This window comes from Eumetopias jubatus, unplaced genomic scaffold (assembly GCF_037043125.1).
Source record: "Eumetopias jubatus isolate StellerSeaLion01/CBP00866 unplaced genomic scaffold, mEumJub1_p1.0 scaffold_5, whole genome shotgun sequence".
NCBI lineage: Eukaryota > Metazoa > Chordata > Mammalia > Carnivora > Otariidae > Eumetopias > Eumetopias jubatus.
The window spans coordinates 103,811,586-103,836,223 of NW_028274811.1; the positions used below are offsets into that span (position 1 = coordinate 103,811,586).

General features: G+C 40.6%; 1 protein-coding gene and 1 pseudogene across 1 annotated transcript in view; one reads left to right on the plus strand and one right to left on the minus strand.

Moving 5' to 3' along the window:
• Positions 1-24,638, minus strand: part of TTC1 (tetratricopeptide repeat domain 1) — a 54,712-nt gene that overhangs the window by 19,763 nt on the left and 10,311 nt on the right. The window contains exons 3-4 of the mRNA XM_028106504.1: positions 5,065-5,125; positions 3,494-3,606 (exon numbers count right to left, since the gene is read on the minus strand). Of these exons, the coding sequence (XP_027962305.1) occupies positions 3,494-3,606; positions 5,065-5,125 (174 nt within the window). The remainder of the gene's footprint in view (positions 1-3,493; positions 3,607-5,064; positions 5,126-24,638) is intronic.
• LOC114211841 (ferritin heavy chain pseudogene) lies at positions 1,762-2,657 on the plus strand (annotated as a pseudogene).

Below are 24,638 nucleotides of genomic sequence, written 5' to 3' on the forward strand. Positions count from 1 at the left end.
AATTCAGATCAGTGGTAGAATATATTAATGAATATTGTTCTATGTAAACTTAAAACAATTGTTTTCTTTTTTTTTTTTTAAAGATTGTATTTATTTGACAGAGCGAGCGAGCCAGAGAGCTCAGGCGGGGAAATGGCAGAGGGAGAGGGAGGAGCAGGCTCCCCGCTGAGTGGGGATTGATCCCAGGACCCTGGCATCATGACCCGACCTGAAGGAAGATGCTTAACCGACTAAGCCCCTGTTTTATTTCTTCTAACACAAAATGTCCGTTTGTATATTTTAGAATTATTTCTTCTCACATTCCATATGAATCACTCTAAAAACACTTCACCTTAGAAACTGAATCCAATAATAAAACATACAAGTTTAAACATAAAAAAACAAACAAAAAAAACAAACCCTTTCCTCATGTCCAATTATTCAAGTATTCACCATGCCACCCACCCCTTTAAAAAAAAACCTAGTCATCAAAAGTGACTTTGGTAGAGGCACTACAAAATTTCAGGCAACGAGAGAAAGTGATATAAATACCTGATATAAACAAACAAAAAAACCACTTAACCCAATTTCGACCTTGTTTTTTTTTAAAGATTTTTATTTATTTATTGACAGAGAGACACAGCCAGAGAGGGAACACAAACAGGGGGAGTGGGAGAGGGAGAAGCAGGCTTCCTGCTGAGCAGGGAGCCCAATGTGGGGCTCGATCCCATGACCAGGGATCATGACCTGAGCCAAAGGCAGACGCTTAACAGACTGAGCCACCCAGGTGCCCTTGACCTTGCTTTGTGGCTGCTTAAAGGTATGCTAAATAAACTACTCTTTGTGCTTTGGATATAAATAGCCATATTTAAACAAGCGGTACTTTTTTCCCCCCAAAACTTTCACATCATTTCAATCCACTGAAATTGACTATGTTGACTAAATAGGACTATGTTGACTAAGTAGACAACAACAAATCTAACTTTTATTTTTATTTATTTATTTCAAAAAATATTTTATTTTTTTGAGAGAAAGAGACAGAGACAGGGTGCCTGTGGGCAAGCACAGGAAGGGGGGAGGGTGGGCATGGCAGAGGGAGAAGCAGGCTCTCTATGAGCTGGGAGCCCAGTGTGCTCAATCCCAGTAAATAAGGTTAAGGTATAGGCAGGGAGAAGTAGGGGGGCCCTGGCTGGGCTCTGAAACTATTCCTGGCAGGCAGAAGTGCTAAGCCAGAGTGAACAAGGAATAAGAAAACCGAACCACCTGGCCTCCGATGTTAGGGAGTACTTTTCTTTGGCGGCTACACTGTATCATTGAAAATGGCCAAACCTCAAAGAATTAAGTCATTAAGGATGCTATCAATAGTCCATGCTCAAACCAAGATGGCACAAGAAGCTCAAGGCCACAGGCTTCCTGGTCAGTTCTCAATAAAAGACTGCCACTAAAAGCCCTCAGTAGCAACCGTGTCAGGACCCTTCTCCCTCTAGAGAGCTGCTTCTTTGCTTTCTGCTCTCACCTTCACTTAATAAACTTTCACTTCATTTCACCATTTTGTGTCCGCGAGATTCGTTCTTTGACTCCTTGAGACAAGAACCCTGCGATCCTCTAACACCAGGATCCTGAGATCATGACCTAAGCCCAAGGCAGACACTTAACCAACTGAGCCACCCAGGTGCCGCCAAACCTAACTTTTAGTACCAACATGGTATAAAACCTATACAACTGCACATTAGCCTCCATTAACTCTGTTATACTCGGTTCTCAATTCTTTGGAAATACAAAATGCTCTTGAGACAGTCTCCGCTGAGAGTCGCCGCGGTTTCCCGCTTCAACAGTGCTTGGACGGAACCGGCGCTCGTCCCCCACCCGGGCCGGCTGTTCAAAGCCAGCCCTCCGCCATCTCTTCGTCGCGCCCTCGGACCGTTCCAAGGCCCCCGCCGCCGCTCGCTGCCGCCTTTTCTCAGCCGCCGCCATGACGACTGCGACCCCTCGCAGGTGCACCAGAACTACCACCAGGACTCGGAGGCCGCCATCAACCGCTAGATCAACCTGGAGCTCTACGCCTCCTACGTCTACCTGTCCATGTCTTACTACTTTGACCGCGACGATGTGGCTTTGAAGAACTTCGCCAAATATTTTCTTCACCAATCTCATGAGGAGAGGGAACATGCTGAGAAACTGATGAAGCTGCAGAACCAGCGAGGTGGCCGAATCTTCCTTCAGGATATCAAGAAACCAGACCGTGATGATTGGGAGAACGGGCTGAATGCAATGGAGTGTGTATTACATTTGGAAAAGAGCGTGAATCAGTCACTACTGGAACTGCACAAACTGGCCACTGATAAAAGTGACCCCCATTTGTGTGACTTCATTGAGACTCATTACCTGAATGAGCAGGTGAAATCCATCAAAGAATTGGGTGACGACGTAACCAACCTGCGCAAGATGGGGGCTCCCGAATCTGGCATGGCAGAGTATCTCTTTGACAAGCACATCTTGGGAAACAGTGGTAGTGAAAGCTAAGCCTTAGGCTGTCTTCCCATAGCCACAAGGGTGACTTCCCTGGTCACCAAGGCAGTGCATGCATGTTGGGGTTACCTTTACCTTTTCTATAAGTTGTACCAAAACATCTACTTAACTTCTTTCATTTGTACCATTCTTCAAATAAAGTAATTTGGTACCCCCCCCAAAAAAATGCTCTTGAACTTTCCCTGACACCCATTTTACATTTAGGGGCACCTCTCATCCCAACTGTTGGACATTTCTCCATGTGTCCACACTTTCGACAGAGAATCAGAATCCTAGCACTAAGCATTTCAAGTCCAGAGTTTTAATCGGTGTTTCCCTGTGCCTTTGAATCTTTATCGAGAATTCCAGAGACCTAAAATAAGCAGCTGCAGCTATTCTAGAACATGCACTACTTGGCTTTTTGCTTCATTAACCTGCCCTAGTTTGGTGGAGACTTTGTCAGCCTTCCTCCCATGAAAATGTTCAATCAGCCACTCTAATAAGGAATGTTCACAGTAATCTCAGATTTTTTTCTTTTTTTTAAAGATTTTATTTATTTATTTGACAGAGAGAAAGACAGCAAGAGAGGGAACACAAGCAGGGGGGAGTGGGAGAGGGAGAAGCAGGCTTCCCGTGGAGCAGGGACCCCAATGCGGGACTCCATCCCAGGACCCTGGGATCATGACCTGGGCCGAAGACAGACGCTTAACAACTGAGCCACCCAGGCGCCCCATGACTCAGGGTTTTCAAAATACTTTTCTATCTTCCCTATGCCCTTTACATCAGGGAAATACATGTGTAGGAAAAGGGAGGCAGCAACTTTAAGCCCCTTTTCTTTTTTTTAAAGATTTTATTTTTAATGAATCTCTATACTCAACATGGGGCTCAAACTCACAACCCCAAGATCAAGAGTGGCAGCCCCTCTGCTAGTTTGAAACAGAAGCTACCCTATGAAAACACTGCAAGTTCATGTGCTTCTTAAAAAGAAAAGCTCAAAGATACATACCTGTTTCATCCTTGCAGCAGCTCTATTTGAAAACAGAATAGACCTGTCTTTCTGGAAGCAGGATGGGCACATCTGAAGGGCTTGACTATAAGAACTCTCAGCTTCTATATAATCTGAGGATAAAGTAAAAGATGAGAGGAGGTCATTAAGATTTTATTCCCAGTATTTATGTATTCCATAGTATCTCAGAATGTGTAGCTTTCCATTCACAAAACAAAGGTCTCAAGTAGAATGTTCTGTATGTTTAACTTTCATTTGGCTTATCAATTTAGTAAGGAATAATGAAGGGATTAGAGAACTGGACAGATGAAAGAGACTAAAGTCTAGGATTAATGGCTTGGGATAAAGACAAAAATTCTACGTATGTATTTTCATTAAAGATATTATGCTTTCATGGAGTCAACCTGGCCAAAACTGCTTCCCTGAAATGTCTGGAGAGACATTTTATGGAGCTAAGAGCAACAATGTAAAAATCAGTGGTTGACTAAACACCTTAAAAGAGAAAATGGTGATAAATTTATTTACTCATTGCCACACATAGAATTATGGTCAGGGTACTAAAAGCAAATTGCCTGTTCACTCCTTTCTCAGGTTTGAAATATTTAACAGAAAATACAAGAAATACGATTTCAAAATCAGAACCATTAGTACGTAGGAAAAAAAAGCGATGATTGCTAAACCAGATATAAGAAAAAAATTTTAAATCTAAAAAATAACTAGGGGAAAATGTTACTACTTCTAGTTTTCTAAAGCATATACATTTTGATATATATATATATTTTGTAAGATTTTATTTGTCAGAGAGAGAGAGCACAAGCAGGGAGGGGGGGCAGCCAGAGGGAGAAGCAGGGTCCCCGCTGAGCTAGGAGGCTGATGTGGGACTTGAACCCAGGACCCCAGGATCATGACCTGAGGTGAAGGCAGAGGCTTAACCGACTGAGCCACCCAGGCGTCCCAATTTTGATATGTTTCTAAAGCATATACACTTTACATATGTGATAGAAGGCTATTATAAGATCAAACAGTTCCACCAAATTAACTGAATGAACCCAAATTATTCCTAAGCAAATGTTAAGAAACACAGAAGGACATGGAGAACATCTCTGTACTTAAGGCGGCAGAAGAAAAAGGTACATGAAAGACCAAAGTACAAGCAAAATACTTCCCTAGGCCATGTTGGAACCACTTGGGTCAGTTTTTACAGCATTGCTGCAAGTGAGTAAGGGGGACCCCTGCTTTTACATCAATGAAGCAAACAGCCTTTTAACATTCCAGGTTAGTTTTCCAAAGCATCAGCTGAGAAGTCTGCCCTCCTACCTCTGGTTCTATAGTGGATTACAGAAAAGAAAAAGTGTGCCTGTGCCAAGAGACACATGGTAACTGGTCACCATCAGGTGAGAATGATCTGGACCTGGTGAAAAATCAAATTCCAAGGTGTTGGGAAGCAACAATGTACTGTTAGCAGTTTAGGTTTGCTAATTGTTTCCAAATGTTTCTGGTGTTTCTTCACACTCCAAGACAGAATGAGGAATCAAGATGACCAGACATCAGTGCTGAGACAGGTGCCTTACCTCCTCTCTTAAACTGCACATTTCCCTCCTCCTTTAGTCTAGTGCTCTCTTCTCTTCTCTTCTGCAAGAGATCCGACAATTACATCATTTCCCACAATATAAGTGAATAAAAAGGTTAACTTTCATTAAGCTACTTAACAGGCAGCAACCTGACTTTTGTTTTTGTTTTTTTTCAACTGGACCTTTGAGAACTGGGTCAGTTTTATGTAAATCTCAAACAGATATAGAGAAACAAGTGGCCATCTGGCTAATCACACGCCTGAAGTTTAAAACACAAAACCTAGGTTTCCTATGTTTGTATCTTTCGCACAGAATAGCAATTCAGGTATCACTTAATTTCTATTTACTCAAAATGAAACTAAACATACACGCCCACTGGCATGTATGCCGCCATAAATTCAAATTCTGAATCTGCTACTTATTAAATGAATGATCTTGGGGCACCTGGGTGGCTCAGTCGTTAAGCATCTGCCTTCGGCTCAGGTCATGATCCCAGGGTCTTGGGATCGAGCCCCGCATCAGGCTCCCTGCTCAGCAGGAAGCCTGCTTCTCCCTCTGCCTGCTGCTCGCCCTGCTTGTGCTCTCTCTCTCTCTGACACATGAATAAATAAAATCTTTAAAAAAAATAAATGAATGATCTTGGACAAGTTCCAGATCTTTCTAAGCCTTGGTTATTTTTATCTAGAATATGAGGTTTTATAGTTTTATGAATTAATGTGATAATATATGTAAAGCTCCTAATACAGTGCCTGGTAAATAAGGGCTCAAGTATTACTTTTCTGTAAAATAAAAAAAGGAAGTGGTTTCTGTGGTTTCTGTGATGCAGAAGCTGGCCAGTGTGCTGGCAGAGCGCACCACAGGGAGCAAACTTCACCTGCAGGGTCAGGGCAGGCTACTCCTGGGAGGTTGGAAGAAAGCCAGATACGTCTCTCGTTTCTGAGCTTCTTCTAACAACTCAGACATTCACACAGATGGCCAAACACCCATCATACTCAAAGGCAGGCAGAATGAATGTTATTCTGCAGAGCCAAGATGGCACATGCTGAGTCCCTGTCTGCTCTCAGCCCTGAACGTCTTAGCAATATGGTCGGCACGAACAGAACTGGCACAAGTGACTGCCTGCCTCCTTTTGAAAGAGCTTCAAGAAAGAGAGAGAGAGAATCCAAAAATCTCTACCTTCGTTCTTGAAGCTTTTGACTAAATGAAAACTTCAAAGGAAGGAAATATAGTTAGCAGGGTGTTTCATGCACAGGAGAAGCCTGGAGCCTAAATAATCGGTACTCTTAAAATTAGGAACCAAAGTAAAAATACTACGTCTCTGTAGATTTGTAAATATGCTGTCGAGACAAGGGTGTTTCCCAAGTGCCTTATTACCATACTCTAGATGATGAATCTCAGTAAAGAAACTAAAAGGTAGGTATAAAATGAATCTTTTTTTTAAGATTTTTTAAAATTTATTTATTTGACAGAGGGATAGAGAGCACAAGCAGGCAGAGAGGCAAGCAGAGGGAGAGGGAGAAGCAGGCTCTCCGCTGAGCGAGGAGCCCAATGTGGGGCTCGATCCCAGGACCCTGGGATCATGACCTGAGCCAAAGGCAGCCGCTTAACCGACTGAGCCACCCAGGTGCCCCTAAAATGAATCTCATTTTTATTGTATCTACTATGTGCCAGATGTACAGCAGATACAGTAATTCATTTTTATTTTTTAGATAATGGGCTATTCTAAGGGAATACAAAAAGGTAACACGGGTGGTGGTGATGGGAATCAAAATAAAAGAACGTAGTTACGTTTACTCAGTACTATTTAGGACAGAGGTGCTTGGATCATAATGTTCTATGCTATCAGGATTTCTGGATGCAAGCAAAAAGACTATCTTAGGTAAAAAAAAATTTAGAGGGTCGACTCACTTTGAGGCTCACAGAATCACTGGGAAGCCTAAAACACAAGCTAAGAAAAAGGGCAGGACTCAAGGCAACTCTGTTAAGTCAAGAAGCAAGAAAGCACTAATTATCTTTTAGTGGAAGACTCTGGCCAAGACAGGGCTGTAATAGCAAATAAATTCTAACTATTTCCTTTTCTTTGCCCCAGTCGAGATTCAAAGTCTTGGTTACAAGCATCCAGTGAGAGCGCCTGGGTGTCAGACGGAGAAAGACTAATACCATATGATTCCACTCATAAGTGGAACCTAAACAAACAAACAAAAAACAAATGAATAAACAAACCAAAAGCAGAATCAGACCTATAAATACAGAGAACTGACAGCTGCCAGCAGGGAGGGGGCTGGGGGTTGGGCAAAATGAGTGAAGGGGAGAGGGAAATACAGGCTTTCAGTTACAGAATGCATAAGTCACGGGAATGAAAGGCACAGATAAGGAATATAGTCAATGACAGTATAATAGTGATATAGGGAGACAGATGGGAGCTACAATTCTGGTGAACATAGCATAACATATAACCGTGTTGCATCACTATGTTGTACACCTCAACTAACGCAGCATAGTATGTCACCTAGACTCAAATAAAAAAAAGTGATTTTAGCCCCAAATAGCCAAAGCAACCCTGATAAAGAAAAACAAAGCTGGAGGCCCCAAGGTTTCAAACTATATTACAAAGCTATAGTAATTAAAATAGTGTGCATTATAGTAATTATAGTAATTAAAATTTATGTTAGCATAAAAACTGATGCATAGATAAATGGAACAGAATAGAGAGGCCAGAAATAAACCCATGAATGTGCCATCAATTAATTTATGATAAAAGAGCCAAGAATATACAATCGGGAAAGAATAGTCTCTTCAATAGATGGTGCTGGGAAAACTGGACAGCCACACTATAAAAGCAACTGGACCACTGTCTGATCCTGCACACAAAAATTAACTCAAAATGGATTAAAGACTTTAACATAAGAGCTGAAACCATAAAAAATTCTAGAAGAACACATAGGCAGTAAGCTCCTTGACCAGTCTTGTTGATGATTTTTCTGAACCTGACACCAAAAGCAAAGGCAACAAAAGCAAAAATAAACACATGGAGCCACATCAAACTGAAATCTTCTGCACAGCAAAGGAAACCATCAACAAAATGAAAAGGCAGCCTACTGAATAGGAGAAAATATTTGCAAATCATGTACCATATATATAAAGAACTCATACAACTTAACAGCAAAAAAACCAATCTCATTAAAAAATGGGCAGAGGGTGTGAACAGACATTTTTCCAAAGAAGACATACAGATGGCCGACAGTTACATGAAAAGATCTTCAATATCATTAATCATCAGGGAAGTGCAAATCAAAACCATGATGAAATACCACCTCACACTTGTTAGAATGGTTATTATAAAAAAGACAAGAAATAACAAGTGTTGGTGAGGATGTGGAAAAAAGGAAACTCCTGTGCACTGTTGGTGGGAATGTAAATTGGCACAGTCACTATGGAAAACTGCTTGGAGGTTCCTTAAAAAATTAAATAGGGGTGCCTGGGTGGCTCAGTTGGTTAAACATCTGACTCTTGATCTCAGTTCACGTCTTATTCTTAGGGTCATTGGGTTCAAGCCCACATTAGACTTCAGGCTGGGAATGGAGCCTATTTAAAAAAAAAAAATTAAAAAAGGAACTACCATATGACCCAGCTTCTGGGTATTTAGCTGAAGAAAATGAAAATACTAATTTGAAAAGATATATGCACCCTTATGCTCACTGCAGCATTATTTACAACAGCCAAGATATGGAAACAACCTAAGCATCTGTCCATGGATGAAGGGATAAAGAAATGGTGGTGTAGCCATCACTTTCAGCCTGCCTCTAGCTGCCGCCTATGCACCTAAATTTCAGCTGGTCTGCCTGAGACCCCCTGAACGCCAACCCTAGTCCCCTGCTTGCTCCCATTTCCAGTCCAACCAGATGAAAGAAACTATCATGAACCAAGAGAAACTCACCAAACTGTAAGCGCAAGTGTGCAGCGGTGGGAAAGGAAAAGCTCGATGAAAGAAGGTGGCTCAGAAAACAGCTACAGCAGATGATAAAGAACTTCAGTTCTCCTTAAAGAAGTTAGGGGTAAACAGTATCTCTGGTATTGAAGAAATGAATATGTTCACAAACCATGGAACACTGATCCACTTTAACAACCCAAAAGTTCAGGCAACCTGGGAAGTGAACGCATTCACCGTTCCAGGCCATGCTGAGACAGAAGCCGACAGAAATGCTACTGTCTTACACCAATTTGGTGAAGACAGTCTGACTAGTTTAAGAAGACTGGCTGAAGCTCGGTTCAAACAATCTACAGATGGAAAAGCACCACTTTTCCACTGGAGAGCATGAGGATGATGAAGTTCCAGATCTTGTGGAGAATTCTGACGAAGCTGCAAAGAATGAAGCAAACTGAACAGAGCCAACTTTTTTTTTTTTTTTTTTTTAAGATTCTATTTATTTATTTGACAGAGAGAGACACAGTGAGAGAGGGAACACAAGCAGGGGGAGTGGGAGAGGGAGAAGCAGGTTTCCGTGGAGCAGGGAGCCCCATGCGGGGCTCGATCCCAGGACCCCGGGATCATGACCTGAGCTGAAGGCAGACACTTAACCAACTGAGCCACCCAGGTGCCCTGGGAGCTGCTATTTTATATTATGACTGCTTTTTAAAATTTTGTTCATGGATCTGATAAATCTAGATCTCTAATATTTTTAAGCCCAAGCTCCTTGGACACTGCAGCTCTTTTCAGTTTTTGCTTCTATACAATTCATTCTTTGCAGCTAATTGAGGTGAAGAACCCTGGGAATAAACTTTGAAACAAGGTTAATAAAGTTCTTTGCCTAGTTAAAAAAAAATTGTGCTGTACACACACACACACACACACACACACACACACACACACACACACTCTCTCTGAATATTATTCAGCCATAAAGAGATGAAATCCTGTCATTTGCAATAACATGGATGGATCTTGAGGGCATTACCCTAAGTGAAATAAGTCAATAAAAGAAAGACAAATATCTTGTGATTTCTTTTATATGTGGATTCTAAACAACAAAACACGAAAAACCCCCACGCTCTTAGATACAAAGAACAGATTGGCCATTGCCAGAGGCAGGGTCAGGGAGTGGGAAGACATGGGTGAAAGGGGTATGAAAAAAATAATAAATATTAAAAATTATAAAACAATTTCAATTAAGGTAAACTTAAAACTCTGTAAGTAATAGCAAATTCATTGCCAATTTTAAATTCACACACACACATCATGAATAATTGACCAATAATGTTCTAATAGTGAAACGAAAAGTTAGTTTGACGTTAGAAGATATATTAATGCCAGGTAGCATATTACTAAAAGAGAAAATTACATAATCATACGAATAAATACAATACAGGTCCTAAAGTATTTTAGAAAGGTTATTTCAAAAACAAAAATTCTTTAAAGAAGAACCACTAATCAAGTTACTAGGGTTTAGTATCTATCCTTTAAGAACTTTCGGTCTCCTCTATTTTAACTCTTTCAAGCTACTTTCCGACCTATAATCTGTTCTCCACAGCAAACTCATCAGGGATGTTTTATGAACACAGATGAAGCACTCAGACTGCCAGATCAGACTCGTGTGTGTATGTGTGTGTGTGTGTCTGTGTGTGTGTAAAGAGTTTAATCATTCTCTGGTAAATTTAGAACATTAAGATACCAGTAGGCAAAGCTTAGATCCACGGTATATCCAGAAGGAATTGCCGATAATGGCCAGCCTGAGCAGGCAGCCTGGGAAAAGCTCAGTGTCTTTTTTTTTCCCCCATTTTTAATTTTTTAATTTAAGTGTAGTTCACATACCATGTTATATTAGTTTCAGGTGTATGAAGTAGTGATTTGACAAGTTTAAACGTTATGCTATGCTCAGTGTCTTTAAAACTAGGACTAAAAGTTGAACTGGCAAAGGGAAGAGATCTGGAACATATTTCTCACACCAATTATTTGAAGGAAGGCATTTTATTTTTTTCGGCTGACAAATCACAACTCAGTGACCCATTAAGCAGTAAACACTGTAAAAGAGCTGCTGCTTCCACAGATTGTGAAAATTGAGGATTAATGCAATTATCAATATCATGCTGAACATCTCCTTGGCAACAGCTAAAAACAGCACTTTTAGGAGAAAGCTGCACTATCTCCCAGCTGTGCCAAGAGACTAACTTGATCCCAGTACAAAGACTAGGGTTTATGCTGCTGCTGGAACATTCTCTTTCTCCAAAAGATGGCATGCATACTGTGTAGCATTATTGGAATCCAAAGACAGATTTTGTAGGGAATAAGTTTTACTTAGCGTGTTAAATGCCAAGAGCATACACACATAAATGAGCTGGTAGTGCTGACATTCAGCAGCATTATCAGGTTCAAATTGTTCCAGGTTCTGGTCTAATGTGGTTAGGACCCCTCTCGTGTCTCCACAATGTTTTAAGTAATCTCTGTGCCCAACGTGGGGCTTGCCCTCACAACCCCAGAGATCAAGAATCACATTGTCTACTGACTGAGCCAGCCAGGCGCCCCTCCAACAATGTCTTTTAACACATTCCAGAGGCCTCACAGAGAAATAACTGCTCTAGAATTATATTTCCATAACAATGGAAATCAAAGAAATTTTAAAGCGCTCTTTACTTAGTCCTCCTCCTCATCACTGAAAACTCAGGCAGAAATAGTGGCATTACTCTGCATTATAAATCATCACAAGAGCTGTCAAGGAAAACCCCAAAGAGACAATGCTCTTGATGAACAGAGTTTATTTTAACAGTTACTACCACAACTGCAAACTTTTCAGCCTGGAGTTCAAAATTAGATAACCGGTATCACTATAGCATTCTACTTCTTAAAGTGTGTAATCACATATACTAGCTCATTTGCTTTTGCAAGGCAATTCTGAGATGTAAGCATCAAATCTTACCCATTTTACAGGTAAGAAAATCACGATTCAGAAATCTCTTGGTTTCCTTTTTCCTTTTTTTTTTTTTTACACTACACCAAATTCTATTCCAATCTAGTCAACCTCCTCTCTCATTACCACCCAACTCAAGTTCCTCCTCTAGACAGTTTGATCTCTTTATGGTCTCTCCAACACCCACCACCTTATCCTTCATTCCATTCCTTTGTTAATGCATCCCCACCTTGGAATGCCTTTGTTTTTCTTCCGTAACTTCTTCCCAACTGCCCAAATCAAATTTTCCTGTTTTCAAAGTTCAGCACATAGCATATCTCCTCCTCAGAGACATCTTTCACTTCCTTCCTTGCACAATTTTTCTTTGATCACACTGTACATTAGTACCTCTAATTTGGGGATTCAATTGTCTCACATTATATATATTTAAAAAAAATGTGTGTCTACATATATATATATATAATAAAAACATTGCAAATGTTTGGAATATTACTTAATGCTTAAATGGTTTCATGCGTATAAAACACTGTGCAGCCCTTAGACCTAGGCAAGAGGGGCCCCTGGCCAGGCCCTCGACTAACTGCACATTTCCTCCCATGGAGCCCTTTTAGACCATGCTCCAGGGTTTCCTGCCTGAGTCTCCCTAGCTCACTTCCAGGAGCTGCATGAGCCTTTGCCTGGGTCTGTCCTTCTAAGGGTGGACTTTGCTGCAAGTATATATTGTGTTCCAGGTGCAGTACTTTGTATTATGCCTGCTCCAGCCTTGGAATCAGCCATTTCTCCGAGTCCTGCATCCTTCTGGTAGGGAATGGTATTTAGAAACCAAAATCTGGATGCTAGTATGTTCCCTGTTACTAGCAAGTCACTACTTTTAGGCCCTCTCCATAAGAAATGCAGGAAATAGGGTGCCTGGGTGGCTCAGTCGTTAAGTGTCTGCCTTCGGCTCAGGTCATGATCCCAGGATCCTGGGATAGAGTTCCACACTGGGCTTCCAGCTCAGCGGGAGGCCTGCTTCTCCCTCTCCCACTCCCCTTGCTTGTGTTGTCTCTCTCGCTGTCTCTCTCTGTTGAAAAATAAAATCTTAAAAAAAAAAAAGAAATGCAAGAAATACATCTTTAAAAAAGAAAAACACAAAAATCCCACGAGTCAAAAGAATACATACACATGACATCTTGTATGTAGTCATACAAGTGAACACCACTGGATTCTTCCTCACTTTTCCCACACTGAAAACCCTGGTTCCCAGTAATAACAATATATTTACTCATTTGCCCTATCCTAAAATGAACAAAAAAGTTCTGAAATTACTATATCAGTACATATAACTGACCTATTATGTAAAGTTCAAGATTTCTTTTTTTTTTAAAGATTTTATTTATTTATTTGACAGAGAGAGACAGTGAGAGAGGGAACACAAGCAGGGGGAGTGGGAGAGGGAGAAGCAGGCTTCCCGCAGAGCAGGGAGCCCAATGCGGGGCTCGATCCCAGGATCCTGGGATCATGACCTGAGCCGAAGGCAGATGCTTAATGACTGAACCACCTAGGTGCCCCTAAAGTTCAAGATTTCATTGCAGTTCTAACTTTAGAATATAACCTACTAAGGGTGAACAGCCAGAGTACTGTGTCCAAAGTTACTGGAATTATCTTCTCCATGTAATGAATATGATATAGTTATATTAATTTGTTTCAAAGTGTAATCCATTTTAAGGCCTAATTTTTCCCTCATCCTTTCTGGTTTATTTTAATACTTTAATGTGTAAAATACTTACACAGATCAAAACTCAATACTGGGTGCGACTTCAGATGTGGCAAAGTGAGGTTACAAAATCCTCTAACCTAAAAAGCAACTATAAATTGGACAAAATGATTAAAACTAACCATTCAGCGTCCTAAAAATTGACTAAAACCTTACAACAAAGTAACACTCATGAAAAATTATTGAGTTTTAGGAAACAACCATGAGATCTGTGGCTTATTTGCAAAGGACTGCTCCCCTTCTTCCTTCGATCATGTGACATCATGGATTGTGGTTGGAATACAGCAAGGTAGGCCATGAATAGCCAGCAGTTCCACTGTTTGAGGAGACTGAACTGATTCAAAGCAGAAGGTGAAATAATCCATGCCCAGTGGTGGTTTCAGTAATAAGTAGCAATCTGAGTGGCAAGCAAACAGGGAAGGTCAGAGGTTCTACTACTCTGTGGTTGCAGCCCTGGCTGGGCAAACAAGGGACCCATGGACCAGACAGAAATGTAACCGGTAGATAGAGATGGTCACAGAGATACTTGATAAGCTCTTCAAATACCCCTGATGGACTGGATATGGTGTGCATGCTTGGGAAGAATGAAGAGGGCCAAAACTATTCACACACCCTTGCCCTATCAGGAGCCTGTGTACATGTGGTGAGGAGATACAAGACAGTCCAGCTAGGGCAGACTTGAAAATTCCCTAAAATTGTAATATATTTCTAAATCCACCGACAAATCAGTAGGTGGAAGCCTTATTGGCTTGAGATGTTTGAACATAATCTCTGACCAGTTATTGGCTGACCACTAAACTGTGCAAAAATAGAAGCAACCCCACGAAGGCCAGACTTAAAAATAAAAACAGGGACAAAAACAAAACCCACCTGAGCACAGCTGTCAGTGGCTACATACCCCAGGGGAAATAGATTATACAATTTAAGTCCAGGTAAATTACTAAACAAACAAGTTGACAAAAAAGCAACAACAAAAATAATGCAAGTGGGGGGTGGTGGTGGTGGGAAAGGGCCAGAATCCAGAGTTGCTACAGTATTACTTAAAACATCCAGTTTTTATTTTTTACTTTTTAAAAAATATTTTTATTTATTTGACAGAGAAAGACACAGAAAGACATACAAAGAGAGAAAAGTTTGATCTATAATCAGAAAAAAGTCAACAGAAACATCTGAACATCCACAGATTTTAGATCTAGCAAAGACGTGAAAACACCTATAAGTAAATATGTTCGAAGAACTAAAGGAAATTGTGTTTAAAGACTTAAATGAGAGCATAATGACAATGATTAAAAAAAGAGAACCATGATAAAGGGACAAAAATTATTTAAAACGAAGAAAAAGTTGAAAAGTCCAAAAACTGAAATGAAAAATTGATAGAAAGGAGATTTGAATTGGCATGAAAAATAAGTAACCTTGAAGTGAGAGCAACAGACATCCAATCTGAAGAACCGAGGGCAGAAAAAGGATGGGAAAAAACACATGTGATGGGAGTCCCAGAAGAGAAGAGAAAAAGGGACAGAATAAATATCTGAAGCCATAATGGCTGAAAATGTCAAAATTTTGATGAAAAGTGTTAACCTAAAGATCCAAGAAGCACAATGAACCCCAAGTACCAGAGATCCATATCTAGAGACACCAGAGTCAAACTGCTGAAAGACAAACACAAAGAGAAAATCTGAAAGCAACAGCAGGGAAACAACTTACCAGGTATAGGGGAACAGCAAAACTAATATTGTTACCCGATTCTCACCAGGAACAACTGAGGCCAGAGGCAGTGTGATGACATACTCAGAATGTTGAAAGAAAAAAAACTGTCAACCAAGAATTAGATATGCGGCAAAACCTTACCTCAAAATGAAGGCAAAATAAAGACATTCACAGATAAACACAGAATGTGCTTCTACCAAACCTGCCTTACAAGACATACTAAAGGGGGGGTGCCTGGGTGGCTCAATCGTTAAGTGTCTGCCTTTGGCTCAGGTCATGATCCCGGGGTCCTGGGATCGAGCCCCACATCGGGCTCCCTGCTCCACGGGAAGCCTGCTTCTCTCTCTCACACTCCCCCTGCTTGTGTTCCCTCTCTTGCTGTGTCTCTCCCTGTCAAATAAATAAATAAAATCTTTAAAAAAAATAAATAAAATAAACCTCTACCTTTATAGCAGCAACGTCCACAATAGCCAAACTATGGAAAGAACCCTGATGTCAATCGACAGATGAATGGATAAAAAAGGTGTGGTCTATAAATACAATGGAATACTACTCAGCTATCAAAAAACTGAAATCTTGCCATTTGCAACGGCATGGATGGACTAGAGGGTATTATGCTAAGCAAAATAAGTCAGAGAAAGATAATTATCATACTTACTCCTATGTGGAATTTAAGAAACAAAACAGAGGATCATAGGGGAAGAGAGGGAAAAATAAAACAAGACGAAATCAGAGAGGGAGACAAACCATAAGAGATTCTTAAGCATAGGAAACAAACTGAGGGTTAATAGAGGTGAGGGTGGTGGGGGGATGGGGTAACTGGGTGAGGGACATTAAGAAGGGCATGGGATATAATGAGCACTGGGTATTATATAAGACTGATGAATCACTGAACTCTACCTAGAAACTAATAATACATTGTATGTTGATTGAATTTAAATAAAAATAAAAAATTAAAATAAAAAAAAAGAACCTCTACCTCCCTGAATCAGGCACGTACACCACAGATCTTCGGTTGTTCTTCTATAGTTAATCCAAGGCCATTTTCCACTGAATTAGTAAAATGGGTTATTTGCAGATAGACAAATTCTTTTTTTTTTAAGTTGTTATTTATTTATTTGACAGAGAGAAAGAGATGGCGAGAGAGGGAACACAAGCAGGGGGAGTGGGAGAGGGAGAAGCAGGCTTCCCGTGGAGCAGGGAGCCTGATGCGGGGCTCGATCCCAGGACCCTGGGATCAGGACCTGAGCAGAAGGCAGATGCTTAATGACTGAGCCACCCAGGCGCCCTGCAGATGGACAAATTAAATTCACAAATGTTTAAAATCTACTCTTTTCCTTCACAAATATAGGTATGTTCAGGATCTTTAATTTTATATTCTGTTTTCCAGGGAATGATTTTCTTGGATCACAGGGCAAAAGAATTTCACACAATATGGAGAACTGTACTTTCTTAAAGATAAAAGAACTTTGAAATATTAAATTGCAAAACACCATCACAACACATTTCTGTATTTCTAAATTAATCAATTCTCCAGTTATTTTTAAATTTCATTGCCACTGCGACCTTCCAATGGTGATCCAACCTGAGTGTAAATGTTTTTTTGTTTTTGTTTTGAAGTAGGCTCCATGCCCAGCAGGGAGCCCAATATGGGGCTTGAACTCATGACCCTAAGATCAAGACCTGAGGTGAGATCAAGTTGGATGCTTAACCTACTAAACCACCCAGGTGCCCCTAAATGTGGTTGTTTTGATTAATGATGCCACTGTAAACTAAGTTAGGTTTTAACTGATAATCTGACAAAGCAGGTAGAAGGTAAGCATTTGGAAAAGGATACAAACTTAGTCTGAGTTGATATTAAAATTTAAATCATTGAGGCAAAGATGGACTTTTTAAAAATGGTGCTAGGACAACTTGGTAGTCATTTGGAAAAAGATAAAATTAGAATATATCTATACACTTTACACAAGAGTAAATTCCACGTAGACTGGAGATCTAAATGTATAAAGTGAAACCATACAAGTATTGGAAGAAAATATAGGTGATTTGCTCTTCAATCTCAGTGTGAGGCATGGCTTTCTGTGACTCAAAATCCTAGAACATTTAAATTGATACAACTCTAATCTTGGTGTAAACTGGCAAAAACGTCAGACAGAAGGTGCTCCCCCATTCCCTTATTAATCATGAAACCACCACCTTCACAATGCCAGCTAGGAATATTCCCTATACTTAAGATCAGTGAATAGAACAGAAATAAGTTAGAGCTTAGAAGTGTATAACCCTTCTATCATTAAATGACAAAAACCCGCACTGAATACTTTTAAAAAAATTCTCTTAATGATTCTGCAGTGATCATGTATTTAATAATAGACAACAGGGAGAAAACCAAGAGGTTAACATCAGGAAGTTAATTTCCGTATCATAAATCTATCAGCAGCTCTCTGCTTCCCCCTGCAGTTTTGTAAAGTAATTGCTACAAAATAAAACAAGTCAAGCACTGTAGCCAGAGATCAACCACACATAAGGGTCAAAAATGAGTGTTAAAAAAAAAAAAAAAAAGCTACATACTTGCTAAAGGGCTGGAAAATGGAGGCACACAAACAAAACTTTTCTGCTATGCTCTTATCCAGGTGAGATGAAAAAGCTACACACTGAAAGGGCTGGGGACAGCGGTCCTTTTATCATTAAAAAGGAAACAAAAGCTTCAGTTTTGTTTTCTTTGATATAGAACGTGGATGCCTTACACATACAGACACATTTGTTCTCTCCACAAGTCACTTTTAGAAACCTCTAGGGAGTCTGGAGGGAGGATCTCTGGATTTAAGCTGTAGTTAGAACCTGACCTCTCATTAAGTCCTGTATTTTTTAGGAAAGACGACTGCTCTATGAGAAACTAACCTTAGAAATATTTCCTTCTTAGCTCAGAAAATTCTACTTCCCAAAACTCAATTTAATAGAACTAAATTTCCTTACTTTAGCACTGTTTAGATTCTGCCGAACAAGTCTGTTTTAGACCCCAAGCACAGATGAGGGTAAAAGAAAAATATCCCATTGATAAACTCTTCTTCTGATGTTAGATGCAGTCAGTATACTGGTTACACTTGTGTTTTGGAAGCTTGGTGGTATGTCAGTCTGGCTTTCTGTCTCTCAAAGAGTGGCCACAGTTTCACCTATAACAAAATGACCTGGGGATGTTCATTAACAAAGCAGATTCCTGGCTGCCACCTCACATGTCTGTGCTATCAAGACACTTCTCAGGACTTTGCATGATTTAATATATTTCCTGGACTCTTAGGTACAATAAAGTTTGAGAACCATTGATCTACATAAAGTGATCTTCCTTAATAAACACATACATACAGTTCTACATAAAGTTCCTTCCTTAAGGAACACCGAATCTCACTTTAACTTTTTCATCAGCAAACAGTCTAAATTATCCCACTAAGGGATGCCTGGGTGGCTCAGTCAGTTGAATGTCTGACTCTTGATTTCGGCTCAGGTCATGATCTCAGGGTCGTGAGACTGAGACCCACATTTGGCTCTGTGCTCAGCAGAGTCCACTTGTCCCTCGCCCTCTACTCCAACCCCTGCTCCCTGCCCTGCTCTCTAATAAATAAATAAATAAATAAAATCTTAAACAAACAACCCACTAACTTCCAAATGTTTTGGAGTAAACATTTTGGAAATATTATTCCTCTGACTTAAACTTGGATCAGAAATCTAAGGTCCCTTCCAATTCTTAAGTTCTAGGATTTTATTTGATCACTTGTCAATAGTGTTCATTAAACCCAAAACTAGTAAACGCTAAGAAATTAATAAATATGGCAACCTTAGTTCAAAAGGATGCCCATTAAAAATGAAATAAAAGGGAAACAAATCAGAAAGAGTTTTCTCATAAAGTTAACAGAATATGCAGGCCACTACAGAAAAGTCACTGAAAACTCTCTGGAAGCAACCAAGAGAATGCTCCCTGCAAACATGCTCACTGTTACAACAACCTTGGAAACAATTATGAAAATAATGCAAAAATCGTGGAAATCAAAAGGATTAAGTACTGTGGGAGTTAGGAAAAATGAGAGATAGGGAAAGAACTGATAAAGAACTTCTGCTCCAAACCAATACTTCAATAACGGTTCCTGGTTAAACATAAACAGTCTTGAAGGAAAGAACTACCCTTTATGCTTTCAGGGACTAAGGAAAATGTCTTAAAATCCCAGAACCTGCGCTCTGAGTACATGTTCACCAAGCAACAGACTTTTTTGTATCCTTTACTTAAATGGATCTACATGTGTACCTATTTGTAAATGAATACCATGTATAAAACTGGCAGGAGGCAGCAAACCCATTAAAATGACTAAATCTGCATTTTGGCTTACAAATAAACTTTTTCATTTACAGCAAGAATTAAATCACTAGAACCCTAATGAACTCAAAATCCCTCCGTCTTCTCCATATTTATAAACGGTATCACCATCCACCCACAGTAGCTGAAGCCAAGGAATCGTGCTATATACTACTTTCTCCCCTTGCATGGAATATTTCCCTCTCAGACTGTCACACATTTAACTCCTTTTTCCCTTCCAGTCTTTGCTGATATACAACCTCTCCAGAGAGGCCTTTCCTGACCAGCCAATCTAAAGGAGTCCTTCCCATCCTTCTAATCCTACCCCTTGTCACTTCATCTTATCATTTTGTTTATATTTATTTTTTATTTTTCATTTTTTTAAATATCTCCCAGCTACGAGAGAAGAGAAATCCTCTCCTCTTATTTACCACTGTATTCTTAAGAGCCTCAAACAATGCCTGACACGTGGAAGAAATGCAGATATTTCTGGAGTAAATAAATGAATGAGATAAACAGTCTATAACTTGTAAGATCAATTACTGGCCCTCGCAGCAGAGATAATCATACCATTTATTCAACAGCTATTTGATGAAGGAAGATGATGTGCAAGGCCCCAAGAGCTCTAGAGGTCCTCCACTTTAATGAGCACGTAAGAATTACCTAGGGAGGGAGGGGTGCCCCGGTGGCTCAGTTGGTTAACCGTCTGCCTTTGGCTCAGGTCATGATCCTGGAGTCCATGGATCGAGCCCTACCACTGGGCTCCCTGCTCAGCAGGGAGTCTGCTTCTCCCTCTGCCCCTCACTCTGATCATGCTCACTCTCTCTCAAATAAATAAAATCTTAAAAAAAAATTACCTAGGGAACATATACATAAGGACTAAACTCCACTGTGACAAGCAGCCCACAAAAGGTGATTCTACTACAGGATCAATAGCACCACAATCCAGTATGTTCCACAGGTCTCCATACTATAAAGCACCTTTGCGTCTAATATTATAGCAACAATTCTCATGTGCTACCAGATTTGTCCTTTACCTCAACCACGCCTTTGAGAATCACCTATTTGCTTCACAGATCTAGTACATCTCAAATATTTGCTGAAATCCCATTCCTCTGGGTAGTCATGTCGACATTTAAGTTTTCACAAAAGGTTAAGATATACATACAGGGGCGCCTGGGTGGCTCAGTTGGTTAAGCGACTGCCTTCAGCTCAGGTCATGATCCCAGGGTCCTGGGATCGAGCCCTGCATCGGGGTCCCTGCTCGGTGGGAAGCCTGCTTCTCCCTCTCCCACTCCCCCTGCTTGTGTTCCCTCTCTCGCTGTCTCTCTGTCAATTAAATAAATAAAATCTTAAAAAAAAAAAAAGATATACATACACATATACACAGTGCTTTCCTTAAGAGATTTTGCCTGTTTTTAAAAATCTTTACTGCCTTCCTCCTCCATTACTCTTCTTGTTTTTGCCCCCTCCCCTCCTCCTCTCCATTGCTCTTGATTTATGAGTTCTGCTGAGAACTGGAACTCCTTTTGAACCCGGATTATCTTCTCAGCACAGGGCAAGTCAAGTCAGCTTGAATAACAGGCTTTAGCTATTGATACTTGATTCTGCCTGAAGAGAAATATTTGTCAATATATAGATCCTATAATAGCATTTCTTTCTAAATTCTCAAAGGTCAGCTTTATATGCTGTTTGGTAAAAGTCCATGCTGGTGGTAAAGAATCAATTTTTATTTACTTATATTCTTAAAGTGGAGTAACTTGTGTTGTTTTAACGTGTGCTTACTCTATTAAAAAAAAGTGGGGAATGAGAAAAATAGGTGAAGGGGATTAAGAGGTAAAACTTCCAGTTATAAAATAAGTCACGGGGATGAAAAGTACGGCATAGGGAATACAGTCAATAATTATTAACTTTGTACGCTGACAGATAGTAAGCATTATCATGGTAAGAAATGAGTAATATATAGGATTGTCAAATGACTATATTGAACACCTGAAACTAATACAATACCGTATGTCAACTATACTTCAAAAAAGTGTATTAAATATAGGGGGGCGGAGCAAGATGGCAGAGGAGTAGGAGACCTAGATTTCGTCTGGTCTCAGGAATTCAGCTGAATAGGGATCAAACCATTCTGAACACCTACGAACTCAACAGGAGATTGAAGAGGAGAGTAGCAACAACTCTCTGAACAGAGAAGCGACCACTTACTGGAAGGTAGGACGTGTGGAGAAGTGAATCCGAGGCGATATTCGGGAGGATAGATGGCGGGGGAGGGGCCTCCGCCGGCCGCTTCTGGCAAGTGATAGAGCCGCGGAGCACAAAATCGGAACTGTTAGAAGCCGGCTCCGCTGAGGGACGTCGCTGCAGTGGCTAAGCAGGGGGTGGAATCCTCCCGGGACAGTGTGGTCTCAGGACCCTTGGGGTCACAGAAAGACCGGGGGTGCCTGAGTGCGCCAGAGCTCCCAGGTATCGGAGCGGGGAAGCCGGCTGCAGAGACGGAACCGAGGCGCGGGCTCTCAGCTCGGGGTTGCCATAAACTGTGATCCGCGGCCCAGTCGGGCTACTGCTCCTCCAGCAGGGACCCAACAAGCGGCAGAGCGGGGAGACTTCCCTCCCTCCCCCGGGAGGAGCGGCATGGGAACGCACCGCAGGGATCTGCTGGGTTTGGAGACTCCACACGGGGTCGGTGCCAGAGATAGCAATGCTCGGTCAAAGGCCGGGTGAGCGTGGAGAGCGGCCGGAGACTGGGGACAAGGGAGTGACTGCTTTTCTCTGTGGGCGCACTGAGGAGCGGGGGCCCCGAGTTCTCAGCTCCTCCGGGTGGAGATTGGGAGGCCACCATTTTTGCCCTGGTCCTCCAAGGCTGTACCGAGAGCTTGCAGGGAACAAAAGCTCCCGAGATCAAACCCGAGCAGCTTGCTTAGCCCGGACCAACAAGGGCGGGGCAATTCAGCCTCCGGCAAAGACATTTGGAAACCACAGCAACAGGCCCCTCCCCCAGAAGATCAGCACGAACAGCCAGCAAGCCAAGACCAAGTTTACCGATCAAGGAGAACGGGAGAACTCCAGTGCTAGGGGAATACTGCACATAGAATTCATGGCTTTTTTTTACCATGATTCATTAGTTCATCAAAGTTAATTTTTGTTAACTGTTTTTTTTATTTTTCTTTTTCCCTTTTTCAACCAACATCTTATCAATCTCTTTAAAAAAATTTTTTTTTTATTTTTCATTTTTAGAGTCATATTTTATCCCTTCATAGTAGTTACCCTTATTTTTGGCATATATATATAAGTTGTTCTCTCTTTAAAATTTTGAGATACAGTTTCTTCTAACAGATCAAAATATACCCTAAATCACTACTGTATGGCTCTGTTCTAGTCTCCTGCCTGATCACATTCTCTCCCTTTTTTCTTTTTTTTTTCTTAAATCTTCTTCTTTCTTTTTTCAAACAACTTCTTATCTTATCAAGTCCTTTTATAAAATCTTTTATAATTTTCATCTTTACATCATCTTCTATCCCTTCATCGTATCAACCCTTATTTTGTACATATATGTCTTTCTTCCTTTAAAATTTTAGGAGGCACTTTTTTCTAACAGACCAAAATACGCCCAAAATCTAGTGTGTGGCACTGATCTATGCACTAGCCTGATCATATTTGATCATATTCTGCTTTTTTTGTATTGTTCTGTTTTTGTTTTTATCTTTTTTTCCCTCTTTTTCTTTCTTTCCCTTTCTTTTCCCCTGGTTTCAGGTCTTTTCTGATTTGTATACAGTATATTTGCTGGGGATGTTGTTAACCTGTTAGCATTTTGTTCTCTCATTCATCTATTCTCCTCTGGACAAAATGACAAGATGAAAAAAATCACCTCAGCAAAAAGAACAAGAGGTAGTACCGTCAGCCAGGGACCTACTCAATACAGACATTAGTACGATGTCGGACCTAGAGTTCAGAATCATGACTTTAAAGATACTAGCTGGGCTTGAAAAAAGCGTGGAAGTTATTAGAGAAACCCTTTCTGGAGAAATAAAAGAACTAAAATCTAACCAAGTCGAAATCAAAAAGGCTATTGATGAGGTGCAATCAAAAATGGGGGCACTAACTGCTAGGATAAATGAGGCAGAAGAGAGAATCAGTGATATAGAAGACCAAATGATGGAAAATAAAGAGGCTGAGAAAAAGAGAGAGAAACAACTACAGGATCATGAGGGCAGAATTTGAGAGATAAGTGATACGATAAGATGAAACAACATTAGAATAATTGGGATCTCAGAAGAAGAAGAAAGAGAGAGAGGGGCAGAAGGTATATTGGAGCAAATAATAGCAGAGAACTTCCCTAATGTGGGGAAGGAAACAGGCATCAAAATCCAGGAGGCACAGAGAACCCCTCTCAAAATCAATAATAATAGGTCAACACCCCGACATCTAATAGTAAAACTTATGAGTCTCAGAGACAAAGAGAAAATCCTGAAAGCAGCTCAGGAGAAGAGATATGTAACCTACAATGGTAAAAATATTACATTGGCAACAGACCTATCCACAGAGACCTGGCAGGCCAGAAAGGACTGGCAAGATATCTTCAGAGCACTAAACGAGAAAAATCTGCAGCCAAGAATACTATATCCAGCTAGGCTGTCATTGAAAATAGAAGGAGAGATCAAAAGCTTCCAGAACAAACAAAAACTAAAGGAATTTGCAAACACATAACCAGCCCTCCAAGAAATATTGAAAGGGCTCCTCTAAGCAAAGAGAGAGCCTAAAAGCAGCAAAGATCAGAAAGGAACACAGACAACATACAGTAACAGTCACCTTACAGGCAATACAATGGCACTAAATTCATACCTTTCAATAGTTACCCTGAATG